Raw genomic sequence first — 17,036 nt, 5'->3', positions numbered from 1 at the left:
GGCTCTATCCTCTGAGCCAACTGGCTAGGGCCAAGAGACTCAGAGATTTTGATATTCCTAGAGTCATGTAGCTGTTAATTAACAGCCTAAATACTCTACCCTTGATGTCTGTTCCAAGTAAATAAACCTAAGAACCTAAATATTTTATCTAGCTAATGTTCATTCCCGTATACAAGAGTTTTTTTTTTATATAGGACAAAACCATACACACACACACACACACACAAAATATTCTTCAAAGAGCTCATGAGTTACTGAATTTGAATTGCGGCATAATAGAGGTGATTTTCTTTAAGAATAGTCACTGTTTAGGCCTGGCCAGTTGGCTCAGTGGTAGAGTGTCGGCCTGGCGTGCAGGAGTCCCGGGGTTGATTCCCAGCCAGGGCACACAGGAGAGGCACCCATCTGCTTCTCCACCCCTCCCCCTCTTCTTCTTCTCTGTCTCTCTCCTCCCCTCCCGCAGCCGAGGCTCCATTGGAGCAAAGTTGGCCCGGGCGCTGAGGATGGCTCTGTGGCCTCTGCCTCAGGCACTAGAATGGCTCTGGTTGCGACAGAGCAATGCCCCAGATGGGCAGAGCATCGCCCCCTGGTGGGCATGCCAGGTGGATCTTAGTCAGGTGCATGTGGGAGTCTGTCTGACTGCCTCCCCGTTTCCAAGTTCAGAAGAAAAAAAAAAAAGAATAGTCACTGTTTAAAAATTCAGTTTCTGTCCAATATAAATAGAAGGGATGTCTGAAATAAAAAAAAAGTACCTGGTGTAAAGTTATCAAAAGAGAGAGGTCAGCAAATTAATAAGTTTAATTGCTTATAACTTAAAATAAAACTCTTTTTAACAGTCAAGTAAAACAATCTGCTTACTTTTTTGGCAACTTGGTCACACTGCAATGAATAACTCTAAAATATACACTTTTATATAAATTTAATACTGTAATGCATAATTCTAAAATATAAACTTTAGGCCCTGGCCGGTTGGCTCAGTGGTAGAGCATCAGCCTGGCGTGCAGGAGTCCCGGGTTTGATTCCCGGCCAGGGCACACAGGAGAAGCAACCATCTGCTTCTCCACCCCTGCCCCTTTCCTTCCTCTCTGTCTCTCTTCCCCTCCCGCAGCCGAGGCCCCATTGGAGCAAAGTTGGCCCGGGCGCTGAGGATGGCTCTGTGGCCTCTGCCTCAGGCACTAGAGTGGCTCTGGTCGCAACAGAGCAACGCCCCAGATGGGCAGAGCATCGCCCCCTGGTGGGCATGCCGGGTGGATCCAGGTCAGGCACATGCGGGAGTCTGTCTGACTGCCTCCCTGTTTCTGGCTTCAGAAAAATACAAAAATAAAAATTAAAATAAAATAAAATAAAATATAAACTTTACAGAATTTTAATACTGTACACTTTCATAATTGACTTAGAAGAGGTTAAATTAACAAATATATTTTTATTTACAAAATGAATGTTTCTGACTCTCAATAAGATATTTATCCTAGATACTTTTCTAGTGATATTCAATATTTTTACCAAAACCATCATTATTTAATATTATAACTTGCAAAAGTTTTTGTCTATTATGATCGTTTCCACTTGTGCCACTTAACAATATATCAATAGGGCTTAAATATTTGGCCTTGTGCTCATAAGCAATATTTATTCATTGGAAAAACTGAACACAAAATAAATAGAATCAATAAATAAATTTTAAAAATAAAATAATATTGAAATGCCCTGGCCAGATAACTCAAGTTTGTTAGAGCCTTGTCCTGATATGCAAAGGTTGCTGGTTCGATCTCCAGCCGGGGTACAGACAGAAACAGATCAATGTTTCTCTCTCTCTCTCTCTCTAAAAATCAATCAATAAATTTTTTTTAAAAATATATAGGAAGAAAAATATAAGAATACAAAAGAAACAAAAACAAAAACTTGGAAATACATTTACAGAACAGTATACTAAGAAGTTGCCATGGACATAATAAAATAGTTACAAAAGGTTAGAATTTGGACCAACGAGTACTTAAGTAGTTACTTCAGTGAACAGAAGGATGATTCCTAAAAGTGAAATGTTTTCAGGGTATGGAGGAATATGTAACAAAAAAAGAGATGATGTGCAGTACAAGTGAAACAAAATGCATGTAAAGTATGTCAGATGATAAAACATTAACTTGAAACAGAAAAGCTTAATAATGTTTTACATTGTAGATGCAGCAGAATAAAAATGGAAACTGTAGATACTGATTAGTAGAAGCATATCACTACTGTTAGGACATATCCAAATTAGTTTTTCATTTCTAGCTTATCACTTCTTAAACCAAAAAAAAAAAAAAAGTACATACATATAAATATATGGCATATTCTCCCCTACTCACCCCTCTAACATGGCCAAGTTTCCGCTCAACTTCTGCTTTTTCTTTTTTAAGAAATTCACACATTTCCTTCAAATCTCTTACTTGATTCTATAAGATTAAAACAAACATGTAACAATTTAACATAGCTATAGCCATTGGAAAGAACAAACAACTCTTCTGAACTAGCAATCTCTAACAGGGTAGCCAAACTGAACAAGTCGTTATCTAGCAACAAAGAAGATTTTGAACAATTAAATTTTAAACTGAATTAAAGTATATAAATACAAAAGTATTTTGTATATGAATTTCAAGAAATATTTTCCACATTTCTGCCTTAAGGTACAATATAAATTTGAGTTTAGGACTCTGATTTCCTTGAACCAGTTGAGCCACTGGCTGTGAGAGGGGAAGAGAGAGAGGAAGTGGGGAGGGAGGGGAAGAGAAGCAGATGGCCACTTCTCCTGTGTGCCCTGACAGGGGATCAAACCCAGGACATCTGCAAGCCAGGCCAACACTCCATCCACTGAGCCAACTGGCCAGGGCCCTAACACTAGTTCAAGCAGCAGGAAATAGTTCAATGATACAATTACCAGTGGAATAAACAGACTGCTAATATTCTAGATACAAAACAGAACTAAACAATTAGCCAGACAAGAGAAAAAAAAGAGATTCCCATAAATAGGATAAGATTTGGAAGATCAAAGATAAACTTTACAAACATCAAAATAAAAGAGTTTCTAAAAGAGACAAGCATCCCAGCATATTTTTAATTTAATTACTTTAATGTTTAGAGGCATTCTAATATTTTAAAAGTGTGACAATTGTTAATGAAATATACCAACTATCCTCTTACCTCTGGGCATTTGAACTTGCTAGTTTCTGTTGTCTGGAACTCTTTTCCCAGTATTTGGAGGACCGATTTCCTTATCTGTCCCCTAGCTCTTTGCTAAAATATTAAATTTAAAAAGCCTTTCCCTAACTACCGTATTTTAAATAGTTCCTCATACCCCTACTGAAACCACACACATGCCCTTCACTCCAACTATGCTTTTTCCTTAGCACTTAACAGAAGCTGAGAAACTATATATTGATTTACTTGTTTATCAGTCTTCCACACTAGAATCTAAGTTCTGAATCCAAGAATTTTTTTCATTGCTGTTTCCCAGCATCTAGAAGAGTGCCTGACACATAGTAGCCTCTCCACAAATAATTGTTAAATGAACACATGTAGAAAGTATAACACTACTGTGATATTTTTCAAATATAAGCTTTTGACTTCTCTATAAACTAATACAGTAAGCATAACAAGTAGGGAGAAAAAGGTTTTCAGGCATTAGATTTCCTAACTATAATAAAAACAGCTATTTACCTTCAATCTTGGCAAATCTTTATTTGCTTGCTCAAGCTGAAATTTCAGTTCAATATTTTCAGATGACAACTTCAAGTTTTCCCTCTGAAGCTCCTGTTCTCTTTGCCAATGATCATCTGACTCTGTTTCTGAAGTCTTCAGGAAAATAAAATTAGGAATATTTTTAAGGAATATATAAAATTTTTAATAAATAAAAGCTGCATAAAACATACTGAATAAGAAAACACTATGCTAAAATATAACATTTTTCCTCAAAGGAATATAAAAAAATTGGAGAGCTCTGGAGAAATCAACCAAAAATAAATTAGAATATAAAACTTGCAGGAGAGAAGGTAATATATTTTAATTAATATTGAAAGCAAAGTATGACTTTAACAATATCCACACATATAATAAATGCCTCCATGCATACTTTCAGAATGACATAACTAATTTATAACAGTTTTCAATCTAATAATAAGAGTATAGTTAGGGACTGTATTATACCCCATCCACACGCCACTCCCAAACTTACATGTTGAAATCCTATCTTCCAGTACCTCAAAATGACCTTTTTTGGAGATAGGGATTTTCAGAGATAATCAAGTTAAAATAAGGTCATTAGAGTGGGCCCTAATCTAATGACTGGAGTTCTTATATAAAAAGGAAATCTGGACTGAGACACGTGACAAAGAAAGACAATGTGAAAACACAGGCAGAAGACAGCCATGTAAAAGACAAGAAGAGAGACTGGGAACAGTACTCCCATCACGGCCTAGAGAAGGAATTAACCCTATTGATACCTTGATTTTGGGCTTCTGGCTACTAGAATTGTGAGAATAAATTGATGTTGTTTCAGTCATCAAATCTGTGGTGCTCTGTTATGGCAGCATTAACAAACTAATACACACAAGCCTACAAAAAGAAGTGCCTCAATTACTTCCTCCGTCAGAAAACTTTGGCTCATTCCCTGAACTAAAGTAATCACTCCCTCCTCAATAATATATTGGTATTTCTCTTGGCATGAATCCATCTTGAGTTATTTTTTATGTTCATTTTTACTTCTCATTCTAAACTATAGGTTATTTGAAAGAAAAATCCATGCTTGATTATTTTTTTCTCTAAAGTGGTAAGTCTCAAATTCTCAATTACTTATTACCCAGTGGGAAAAAGAATCATTATAAACCTGACAAAAGAAATGAAATAAGAATTAACTTTTTGCCTGACCTGTGGTGGCGCAGTGGATAAAGCGTCGACCTGGAAATGCTGAGGTCGCCGGTTCGAAACCCTGGGCTTGCCTGGTCAAGGCACATATGGGAGTTGATGCTTCCAGCTCCTCCCTCCTTCTCTCTGTCTCTCTCTCCTCTCTCTCCTCCCTCTCCCTCTCCCTCTCTCTCTCTCTCTCTCCTCTCTAAAAATGAATAAATAAAAAAATAAAGAATTAACTTTCACCCATTTTCTCTTAACATTTAAATGTTTGATTTTAGTCATTGTTTTGAGGTCACAGGTGACTGAAATAGGTAGAAAGGATAAAGAAAAAAAGATAAATGTTATTTGATTTCAGTTGGGAACAGACTTTCTTATTTTATACTGTAATGCAAACTACCCCAAAGTAGTATGTACATAGAAAGTTCAGAAAGTGTACAATTAAGTCTTTGACTTGCATTTGAATTATGTTCTGCATCTTCTTGATATCCAGAGATGTTACTTATTCTCCAGGCTTCCCATGTAAATTACAAATAAAACTCTGCAGGGTACTGTGAATATTGAACATAGGCAGAGAGTCTAATACAACATAGATAACAATGCATGTAAGCTTCCTTTTCTCATTATAAAAATGTGCCTTGATAGCATATAGCAAAAACACCAAAGGAACTTGCTAAGTATGTCAGAATGTCACACAGCCTCATAACAAATATTTATTGAACTATTCACTGTATGAAATTTTACTTGTAGCGAGATTCTTACAGCATGGTGCATCAGAAATTTCTAAAGCAAAATGAACATCTCTACCATGCCTTATTTTTTTATTCTGTTATCTCATTTTTAAGTGAATACAAATGGTAAAACGGAATATCAAAATGAATTAGGAAATGCATAACCACTAATTTTGTAGGAACTAGTCAAATGTTAGGGTTTAAGGCATTTATTAATAGCTTTTTTTACAAGTCCTATACAATTTTTTCCCATTTGCACTACATATGTATACTACTTGCTGTCAGAAAAACTCAGATAACAAAGAACTAAATGAGTGCCATGTACAGAGAACTGAGGAGGTCATGTCCTGGCTGGACTGGTGCATCGGTCCCAGCGTGTGTGGCTGTGTGGCTGTGCGGCCTCCTCAGCATACTGACGCCCTGCAGCACCATGGACCTGCGCTATGACCTGCTCCTCCCTGGAGACTCAGAACCCATGTGGTTGTGCTGACTGACAGCTTCAGCCTTGGTCCCTCCCCTTTCTCATTCTTTTTTTTTTTTTTTTTGTATTTTTCTGAAGCTGGAAACGGGGAGAGACAGTCAGACAGACTCCCGCATGCGCCCGACTGGGATCCACCCAGCACGCCCGCCCACCAGGGGCGACGCTCTGCCCACCAGGGGGCAATGCTCTGCCCCTCCGGGGCGTCGCTCTGCCGCGACCAGAGCCACTCTAGCGCCTGGGGCAGAGGCCAAGGAGCCATCCCCAGCGCCCGGGGCCATCTTTGCTCCAATGGAGCCTTGGCTGTGGGAGGGGAAGAGAGAGAGAGGAAGGAGGGGGGGGGGGTGGAGAAACAAATGGGCGCTTCTCCTGTGTGCCCTGGCCGGAAATCGAATCCGGGTCCTCCCGCACGCCAGGCCGACGCTCTACCGCTGAGCCAACCGGCCAGGGCCCCCTTTCTCATTCTTGACTAGTTCATTCTCTTCTTTGATTTTATATGCCTGCTTATTATTTTCATATTAGTCTTGATCAATTTTCTCAATTTCTGTATATGGGTCATTTTCCAAACCAAAGTGAAAATCTGCCAAGGTACCTTTATTTAGCCGGAATGGGCTTGATTATTTGGTACTGTCTCAGATACACTAGCTCAGTAATATCTACAACATCTTCTGCTTTGTGTTTTTCTTTGTTACTGTAAAACTGTAGACTTTTTCTAAGTACCTGAGGGTATAACTTTTCACTGGCATCTATTCCCTTCCCATTTTTTAGACTTGAACACTGTTAGGATTTTTTATTGCTGTTGTTTCTGTACAGTGTCCCTTTTGTGAAAAATATTGTGCCTGTATCTGTCAACACTGGCAGACAGAGTAGACAGTTGTGTCAAGTAACAAATTCTTCTTGAAGCAGAAGAGAAGAAACAAGAAAAGAAAAAACTAATAAAAATGTATACTAAGTAATTTAAAATAAGATACAACAAACAACCCCTCATTAATGATTCTTTATAAACTAGAAACATAACACACGTCTGATGGAAATAATGCAATAACAAAAGTTCCTATTTTATCTCATTGTATATTCTGACCACAGCAAAGCCATAACAATTACATTTAAAATCTCTAGAAATCATCTGTAATGAACTTCTATGCAAAGCATGAGAATCTTAAGTTTATTGTTATTGCATAAGAGAGATTTAAAAGAATCTTAAGTTTATTGTTATTGCATAAAAGAGTGTAGCTACTAAAAATAAAAGTTGAATTTACTGCATTAATGTTAAGGACAAGGATCTACCGGTTTGGGCCAAATAAAGATAAAGATTGATTTTGCTTCTAAACTTTAACATAAAAGATGAAAAAGAATGATGACACTTACTGAAGGCCCAGGATGGACATCCTTTGCAGACTGTTTCTCTAAAGCATGAAGCTTTTCTTGGAGGTATCTATTTTCTAACCGTAAATCCTCCACCACGGAATCCCGAGGAAGAGCTTGATGGGTCCTGTGAACAACCACAGACGCGTTACTGCTCAAACTTCAACTTGCAGTCTTACTATATTAAAATACAGGAAAGAAAGAAAGAAAATATATAATGTATATTTGAATATTGTATTTATTTTAAATTCTAAAAAACTTACAAACTTTACAAAAATTAAATTAAGACATGACTATTTACATTATAAAATGATCCTCTACAGAGGATTCATTGCAGGGTTCCTTTAAACCAGGGGTCCCCAAACTACGGCCCGTGGGCCGCATGCGGCCCCTGAGGCCATTTATCCGGCCCCCGCTGCACTTCCGGAAGGGGCACCTCTCTCATTGGTGATCAGTGACAGGAGCATAGTTCCCATTGAAATACTGGTCAGTTTATTGATTTAAATTTACTTGTTCTTTATTTTAAATATTGTATTTGTTCTTTTTGTTTTTTTACTTTAAAATAAGATATGTGCAGTGTGCATAGGGATTTGTTCATATTTTTTTTTATAGTCCGGCCCTCCAACTGTCTGAGGGACAGTGAACTGGCCCCCTGTGTAAAAAGTTTGGGGACCCCTGCTGTAAACTATGAGTTAAAAAGTTTACTTTGATTTATAGAAATACACTGACATTTTTAAAGAACATGCATCTGTTTATATAAAATTGTATAGGATAGTTGAATTAAAATACTCACTTTTAAAAACATTATATAATAACTTCATAATATCCATGTTCTTCTCAGGAAGCTCAAAGATTAAAAAAGGTACCAGGCAATAAATAGCCTCTTCAAGTCTACACCTGTCTGCGTGGCCTGCAAAGCCCTCCCTAGCCTCGCACACCCACACCTACCGACCTACCTGTGCAGGAGTCTACCTTTATAAGGAAGATACACCCACACGTACTCCCACACAAAAGGTTCGCTCCTGCCTCTCAGTGTCTGCTAGGGTTCTGCTTTCTTGGAATGTCCTTCCTCCCTTTAACATGTAGATTTTATTCATAAAAGTCAGAAATTTATACTTGCACTGGGAGAGAAGATGAATTTAGTGTCTTTTACACAATGTCTTTTCCAATTACTTCAGCTCACACGGATTCACATTATTAAAGAAAAAGGAGCAATTAAACCTCTATAAAAGCATTAGATGGTTTTAAAACAAAAAGTTTGATTTCTGTGAAAACTGCAAAGGAAAATAAGAGGGTTTAATTTTGCTCTAATACATATTTAGACTAAGAAAAAAAGGGGGGAGGGAAGCCACTGTCAGGACCAGACAGTAACTATAGATGTCAAAAGAAAGAATTTTTCAATCACATTTTCCTTCTCCATAAGTGAAATTCTGAAGCATTTAAGAAACAAGGACTTAGAAGGAAAGCAGTTGGTATGTAAACTAGAAGCACCTGAGTGTTCCCATAAGCGTTCAACTTCATGTGCACACAACATTAATACTGACACAATCGTATACGTTAATAAAGAAGCATTAATAGTAATTTTTGAAGATTAATAAAAAGGAAAACAAAGTAAAATAAATTTAAGAATGGTAAATATCCTCACATCCAAATATTACAGGTAGGTATCAGACTTTTACAGTGATCATTTAATATGATCCCAGATTGCTGTAAACACTTAGAAGAGGAAGAAGCAAATTAGGTAAAACTAATCTATGTTCATCTTGGAAAAAATGAGTGAAACAGAAAATTTTAAATAGTTTTACTGTTAGGACATGATTTCTTTTGTTTGTATTATCATGACAATATCAGAAGACAAATCTCAGAAAGAGACAGAAAAACAAGAAAACCTCAAAGGCTCCATGAAAAAGCAAGCAAACAACCTGAGGGCTCTGGTTCTAAGAATAATGGAGTTTCCCTCCCAGAAGCATGGAGCATCTACTTGAGGACTTTGAAAAGCAAGTAGTTTACAGATTAGAAAGAAATGCCAGAATCTGAAGCATCAGCAAAGAGGTAGTTCTAATGCAGAAAGACAAAAATCCCTCATTATTTTTTTCTTCTATCTGTTCTTTCATGCTTCAACCCTGAAGCAATCCGCATAGGCAGTGGAGGCAGAGACATCAATGGGAATCCACAGATGGCAAAATTGTTAAGGAGGGAAATCGCCTTCAACCAGTAGAGCTGTGATTGGTAAGGTGGTAGGGCAAAAGTCGTCCCCTCACACCGTCTCGGCCCTCTTGTTTGCTTGGCTGCAGAGGTGCACAGCTGCTGAAGTACACAGGATAACAGGGTAGCCAACGTGCCAGTTTGGGTTCAAAGCACCTAAGGGGAGCCCTAGGTTAACAGAAAGTCCTAGGGAGACCGCAGAGAGGGAGGACCTCCAACAACTAGAAAGTTGTTTATAAAGTTCTGGGCTTACCCTTGAGCAGTGCACATAGGGAGCTGAACCTATTCAGAACACTGAAGATTCTGAGAACTAAACCTACAGAGAGCAGACAGGCCAAATACCAGACTGCTCACTTGGAAATACACAGGCAGGACAGATCCCAGTAGCACTGTAAAGGCTCTGAGGCAAAACTGGTATTAGAAACCTAGCCCACAGATAGCAAGCTGGAATATGGGGCCTACACCTATCTATCCAGACCAACTCCCTGCTAAAAAAAAAAAAAAAATCTACATTTTCCATACAATTTAACCAAGATCCAGAGTCTCACAACATGATATTTCAAAGTTCAAAAACACAATCTAAAATTATGTGGCATACAAGAAACAAGAATATCTCAACTCACATGAAAAGACAACAGAACCCATGCCTAAAATAACATTTATTATATCAGTTTCTATGGGTCAGCCAGTTTCCTTCATTACAATGGACAGCACATTTCCATGTAACAGCTTACCTCATATATGACATATCATTTTCTAAGTCAAGATTTCTTTTTTTTAATTCTTCCAATTCTTTTTCTGATTCCAAAGCTCTCACTCCCATAACTTGATTAACAGTCACGCCAGTTGTTCTTAGCTTCCTCTGCAATGTAAGTTTCTCTTTATCAACTCTGTGGGATTTAATTGAGAACCATGAATATATACTATTCACTGTTTGCCTTGTTCAATTTATTCAACTGCGAACTTACTCATCATAAAACCAATATACAAAAATCAGATTGTTCTGCATTTGCTATGAGCTAACTTATGTCAAAATTATAGGAAACTCCATAAATAATTAAAATATTTTAAAAACATTTGAAAGGAAAAAAAGTAAATCATAGCTAATAAATGATAACTAAACCTAGATAATTTCTCATATGATCAAGTATAATAAAGCTATATAAGTTATGTCAATTAAAGACTTTATACATAATTAATCAGGTTTACATTAAACTCACTTGGCAAAAAGATCCTTCAAAGAATTCAACTGCTTTGTAAGAACATATATTTCCCCCTCCTTCTCTTTTAACTTGTTTCGAATTCCCTCTATTCTGCTTTGCCATTTTTTACCTTCTTCCCACCGAATTAATTCTTCTCTAGTACTCTGTAAACAATAATAAAGGAGAAAGAAAATTACTAATATTGTTTTTTATTTCATTTTAAGAGTTATCAATTACAATTTATTAGAAAAATCGTAAAGCATTACTTCCCAGAAAAATAAGTAAATAGGTTCTAACTTCTACAATTTTTAGGCATACCAAGCTATTTGCAAAAATGCCCTTCAGTTTAAGTGTTCTGCATTTTATAAGTTGACAAATAAAATTCTGGGGAACAGTTTGAACTAATGCCGAACCCTAATAGAGTCTTTACATCAATATTTTAATTCAGACGAGCATAACTACAGTAAGCTTGTACTAAAGAATCTATCTATATAAATGACCAACCCAATTCTGTCACCCCATAGCAATATCCTAGCATTAGGGCCCCTTCAAATAAACACTACTTTTCTTATTCCACAAACATTAATTTAGTGCTAGTCCTGTGCCGGGTACTACTTTAAGCACTAAGAATAGAAGCAATGAGGAAACCAAAAAACTCTATCTTCATCAATATTAGATCTAGTCCAGCTTATGTTGGCTGGGTAGATGGATTAGGGAAAGGGGGCAAAATATAAACAAAAAAAAATCAATAAAAGAAATTGAAGTTATGTTACTGTGATCTGTCCACAGGTGGTGGCGCAGTGGATAGAGCGTCAGACTGGGATGCGGAGGACCCAGGTTCGAGACCCCAAGGTCGCCAGCTTGAGCGCAGGCTCATCTGGTTTAAGCAAAGCTCACCAGCTTGGATCCAAGGTCGCTGGCTTGAGCAAAGGGTTACTCAGTCTGCTGCAGGCCCACAGTCAAGGCACATATGAAAAAGCAATCAATGAACAACTAAGGTGTTGCAACGAAAAACTGATGATTGATGCTTCTCATCTCTCTTCATTTCTGTCTGTCCCTATCTATCCCTCTCTCTTACTCTGTCTCTGTAAAAAGAAATAATAATAATAAATAAATAAAATAAATAAAAAGGGGGTAGGGAACAGGGAAGGAATTAGGGCCTTTTAGGGATAGATGTCATGGTTTGTCATAACTGAGATAGTGTCCAAAGAAAGCACAGAACAGTCCATGTGCAACAATCTATGCACAAGTTACAAATGTCCCACTGAACATTCACATAGTTAAAAATTCTGTTCATAATTGTCTGAGCTATTATCTTCATTATACCAAGCAATGTTTAATGCTTTTACTATGTACTAAAATTTCTAGGAATACAACAGCCTTATAAAAGGAAAGTCTAAGACATCTTTTTGTACCAACAATTGTTTACCATTTTAGAAATGAAATTATAAATGGAACTGTCATTGTAACGTATGAGCTGCCAACAGAATACATTTGTAGCTCTGAATTCACATTAATACTATCTAAAGTTTTAAGGACAAGACTTCATTGTGAAGCCCTGGCCAGATAGCTCAGTTGGTCATTAGAGCATCATCACAAAGCGCAGAGCTTGCTTGCTTGTTTGATCCGCGGTCAAGGCACATGCAGAAACAAATCTATGTTCCTCTCTCTCTGTCTCTCTCTCTGTCTCTCTCTCTCTCCCCCTTTGCTTCTCCTTCTCACTAAAATAAGTAAATAAAATTTGTTTGAAAAGACTTCATTATGTCTTCTAGCATAGTCATGTCAGAGCATTTATGTTAAAATATGAAAATATATAAATATATTTTTATAAATTATTTTCCTTTTCTGTTACTCCTTTGTCTTTCATTTAATACATTTATAATGATAAATTTAAAATTATGCATATAGGTACTAGTTTATATTAACCACAAATTTCATATGGAATAGTAAAAAGGACATCATGAAATACTGTATTTACTATAAACAAAATGTTGGGTCTAAAAAAGATTAAAAATCATTCCTTAAAGTAAAATACCCAACTAAGATAAGCTGCCTTCTCAAAACTAACTTTCTAATACTGGCTAAGTTTTTACCTTTTTTATTTAGTTCAGCTAACAAATATCCTTTAAAAATGTAAAAATTTCACTAAATGTTTGATAGTAATTAACTTACTTTTTTTCTGGAATATAACAAGTAATTTTGGGGTTATTTATTTATTTATTTGTATTTTTCTGAAGTGAGAAGCAGGGAGGCAGAGACAGACTCTCCCGTATGCACCCGACTGGGATCCACCTGGCCAAACCCACTAGGAGGCGTTGCTCTGTTGCCACCAGAGCCATGCTAGCGCCTGAGGCGGAGGCCATGGAGCCATCCTCAGCGACTGGGGCCAACTTTGCTCTAATGAATCCTTGGCTGCAGGAGGGGGAGAGAAAGAGAGAAAAAGGAGAGAGGGGAGGGTGGAGAAGCAGATGAGAGTTTCTCCTGTGTGCCCTGACCTGGAATCGAACCTGGAACATCCACACACTGGGGCCAATGCTCTACCACTGAGCCGACCAGCCAGGCCATGTAACAAGTAATTTTGTATACCTCCAGAAATATAAATATTATAGTAGTTAGGGGCATAAATTATGTAAGTAAATATTTTGCAGCATATAGTGCTTTGTAAAGATTGGGCAATTCTATCTGACATTACTCTCTGGAGTAAGACTTAGGAAAAAGGCCAAAAAATTTAAAAATGAACAAATAACAACAGGAAAATAACAAAGGCAAAAGTCACCAAGTACCTGTTCTAGACTGGGGGACAAAAGGTAAGAAAAAGAGGATGGAAAAGTTCTCTTTTCATAGATTTGGATCAATAGCCTCTTACATGTAGATTTCAGAATAATATCATTGCATTTTAAAATTTTCATTCATTCAACAATACTGAGCTTCTACAATGAACCTGGTACAGTTCTAGGTGCTGAAGATACAACAGAAAACCAAACAGGCAAAGGTTCTGCAATCAAACCTTGCAGACCAAAAAATGAACACATAGCTAAGTAAATTTCTGGTCTGTCAGGTAGTGAAAAGGGCTAAAGAAAAGTAAAGCAGTATAAGAAAAATAGGAATGCAAGGCATGGGGGTGGGTTTTGTTATATAGCTGGAAATTTTTCAACCAGTTTATCACAAGAATTTTTAAAACATGCAATACCTGACTATTTAGTCAGGGGCACTGACCTCTTTTCCCTTAGACCATCAAATAAAAAATGTCAACAGATAAGACAGCAATAGCGGTCTGGTGTGAATGAATCAAAATTATACCTATTTTTTTTTATCCGACTGGCAAAAATACATTTTTTGGTGTGCTGCAGAATTTTATTAATTAGTTTATGTGTACCACGAGATGAAAAAGATTGATCTCATGATGAGATAGACTACAAACATTGTTTAGAGAAAAAGGTGTTCGAATTTCAATATGGAAGGATTCTGTGAGTACAGTATGTCCGTAAAGTCATGGTGCACTTTTGACCAGTCACAGGAAAGCAACAAAAGATGATAGAAATGTGAAATCTGCACCAAATAAAAGGAAAACTCTCCCAGTTTCATACCTATTCAGTGCAGTTTGATGTGGGCTCACACACAGATTTTTAGGGCTCCTTAGGTAGCTATCCTGTATAGCCTCTACAGACTCGTCACTGACTGATGGCCTACCAGAACGGGGTTTCTCCATCACACTGCTGGTTTCCTTCAACTGCTTATCCCACCGAGTAATGTTATTCCTATGTGGTGGCACTTTGTTATAAACGTGCCGATATTCACGTTGCACTTTGGTCACGGATTCGAATTTAATGAGCCACAGAACACACTGAACTTTCCTCTGTACCGTCCACATCTCAACTGGCATGGCCGTGGGCTGCTCCGCTGTATACACGGTGTTACGTTATCATCTGTGCATGCGCACATGCTGCCACATCATCCTACAGAAACTGGGAGGGTTTTCCTTTTATTTGGTGCAGATTTCACATTTCTATCGTCTTCTGTTGCTTTCCTGTGACCGGTCAAAGGTGCCCCATGACTTTACGGACACACTGTATAAAAATACTCATAACTTAGAAATGCCCAGCACTGCATAATCTGAAAGAATATTCTCACTAAATTCCTAGACATAAGTTTTTACTTTTTTTCTTTTTTGTGACGGAGACAGAGAGAGTCAGAGAGAGGGGCAGATAGGGACAGACAGGAAGGGAGAGGGATGAGAAGCATCAATTCTTTGTTGCGCCATGAAGTTGTTCATTGATTGCTTTCTCATATCAATATATGCCATGACCAAGGGGCTCCAGAAGACCGAGTGACCCCTTGCTCGAGCCAGCAACCTTGGGCTCAAGCTGGTGAGCCTTGCTCAAACCAGATGAGCCCACGCTCAAGCTGGCGACTTTGGGGTCTTGAACATGGGTCCTCCGCATCCCCGTCCGACGTTCTATCCACTGCGCCACTGCCTGGTCAGGTGACATAAGTTTTAATATTAGTGTATAGCTTTCTGTGTTCTTTCTTTTTCTAGTTCATAATAATATTGTGCACTGATATGAACTTGATGGCTTGCAAAATACTTTCACATATGATTTCACTGTCAAAACAAACTTGAGAAACTGGCAAAGCAAATAGTATTACCTAATTTAAGGAGAAGGTGAAATACTGAGGTTAAGGAGTCTAGGCAAAGTCACAAAGCTACTGAGGTATTCTGATATCTAGAAGAGTAAGGACATTGAGATCTTGTAGTTTTCACCAATAAAGCTTCTGAAAGCAAGTATGTTATGGTTCCGTGTATGTAAATAAAAAAATTTTAATCAAAATTATAGGCATTGATGAATTCTTTTTTTTTTTTTTTTTTTTTTTTTTTTGCATTTTTCCGAAGCTGGAAACAGGGAGAGACAGTCAGACAGACTCCCGCATGCGCCCGACCGGGATCCACCCGGCACGCCCACCATGGGGCGAAGCTCTGCCCACCAGGGGGCGATGCTCTGCCCATCCTGGGCGTCGCCATGTTGCGACCAGAGCCACTCTAGCGCCTGGGGCAGAGGCCACAGAGCCATCCCCAGCGCCCGGGCCATCTTTGCTCCAATGGAGCCTTGGCTGCGGGAGGGGAAGAGAGAGACAGAGAGGAAGGCGCGGCGGAGGGGTGGAGAAGCAAATGGGCGCTTCTCCTGTGTGCCCTGGCCGGGAATCGAACCCGGGTCCTCCGCACGCTAGGCTGACGCTCTACCGCTGAGCCAACCGGCCAGGGCCGGCATTGATGAATTTTGATAGGAAAAATGTTTTTTGTAATATACTGTTAAAACATTTAATCCCATTACCTATTTTCTATACATAGTCATTAAAGATATCTAATTTTCTTTTCTTTTTTTGGTGTTATTAAAATTATTTTATGGATAATGAATATTTTCTGAGTAAATTTTTCCTAACCATAGTTTCTCTACTGTGATTTTCTTCAGGGGCAAACATTATCATAGCACCAATATTTCCCAAGTCAATTCTGATATTTTTAATACTACCAACAAAATAGGTCTTCAGTTTATTATTTGTACAAACTTAATCATATGTATTTTAGCCAATTTTATTTTTTCTTTCAGTTGATTATTCCTATCAGTAATTTTAACAAAAATTGTTCATTACTTGTAAGAGAAATTTAAGCAATTTTTCTCACATTACAGAATCAATTTATGAACGGGTTGCTTATTTTAAAATTATTGTAAATATTGAATATATTCCAAGTCACAATGTTTACTGTAAAATAATAGTCTTACCTATTGAAGGATAAAAAGGATACATTTGGATCAAGGTAAAAGACTAAAAATGACTAGCTTTCTCTCCCAAAGATCAAATCACCAATATGTAAACAATTACACTGGGAGAAGTGACAAATACAGTTGGATATACAAGGTATGAACAGATTTTGGAGGTACTATAATATAAGGAAGATGACATGATGATGTAGTAACTTCTTAGTAAGAGTTACATTTCAGGTGTCTCCTCAAGTATACTTATAAATTCATAAAGAACAGAAATTTGGCCTGACCAGGTGGTGGCGCAGTGGATAGAGCGTTGGACTGGGATGCCGAGGACCCAGGTTTGAGACTCCGAGCTTGCCAGCTTGAGCGCGGGCTCATCTGGTTTGAGCAAAAGCTCACCAGCTTGGACCCA

General features: G+C 37.8%; 1 protein-coding gene across 6 annotated transcripts in view; it reads right to left on the bottom strand.

The window, feature by feature from the left end:
* CEP290 (centrosomal protein 290) overlaps window positions 1-17,036 on the bottom strand; it is a 107,274-nt gene that overhangs the window by 11,024 nt on the left and 79,214 nt on the right. For all 6 annotated transcript variants that reach the window (XM_066368667.1, XM_066368666.1, XM_066368668.1 and 3 more), the window contains 5 exons: window positions 10,878-11,023; window positions 10,392-10,547; window positions 7,456-7,579; window positions 3,694-3,828; window positions 2,346-2,432 (listed from right to left, as the gene is read on the bottom strand). In XM_066368667.1, the coding sequence (XP_066224764.1) occupies window positions 2,346-2,432; window positions 3,694-3,828; window positions 7,456-7,579; window positions 10,392-10,547; window positions 10,878-11,023 (648 nt within the window). The remainder of the gene's footprint in view (window positions 1-2,345; window positions 2,433-3,693; window positions 3,829-7,455; window positions 7,580-10,391; window positions 10,548-10,877; window positions 11,024-17,036) is intronic.

This window comes from Saccopteryx leptura, chromosome 2 (genome assembly GCF_036850995.1).
Source record: "Saccopteryx leptura isolate mSacLep1 chromosome 2, mSacLep1_pri_phased_curated, whole genome shotgun sequence".
In the NCBI taxonomy this organism is placed as follows: domain Eukaryota; kingdom Metazoa; phylum Chordata; class Mammalia; order Chiroptera; family Emballonuridae; genus Saccopteryx; species Saccopteryx leptura.
Note: the sequence above shows the minus strand (reverse complement) of the source record. Positions and strands in the feature narration are given on the sequence as shown.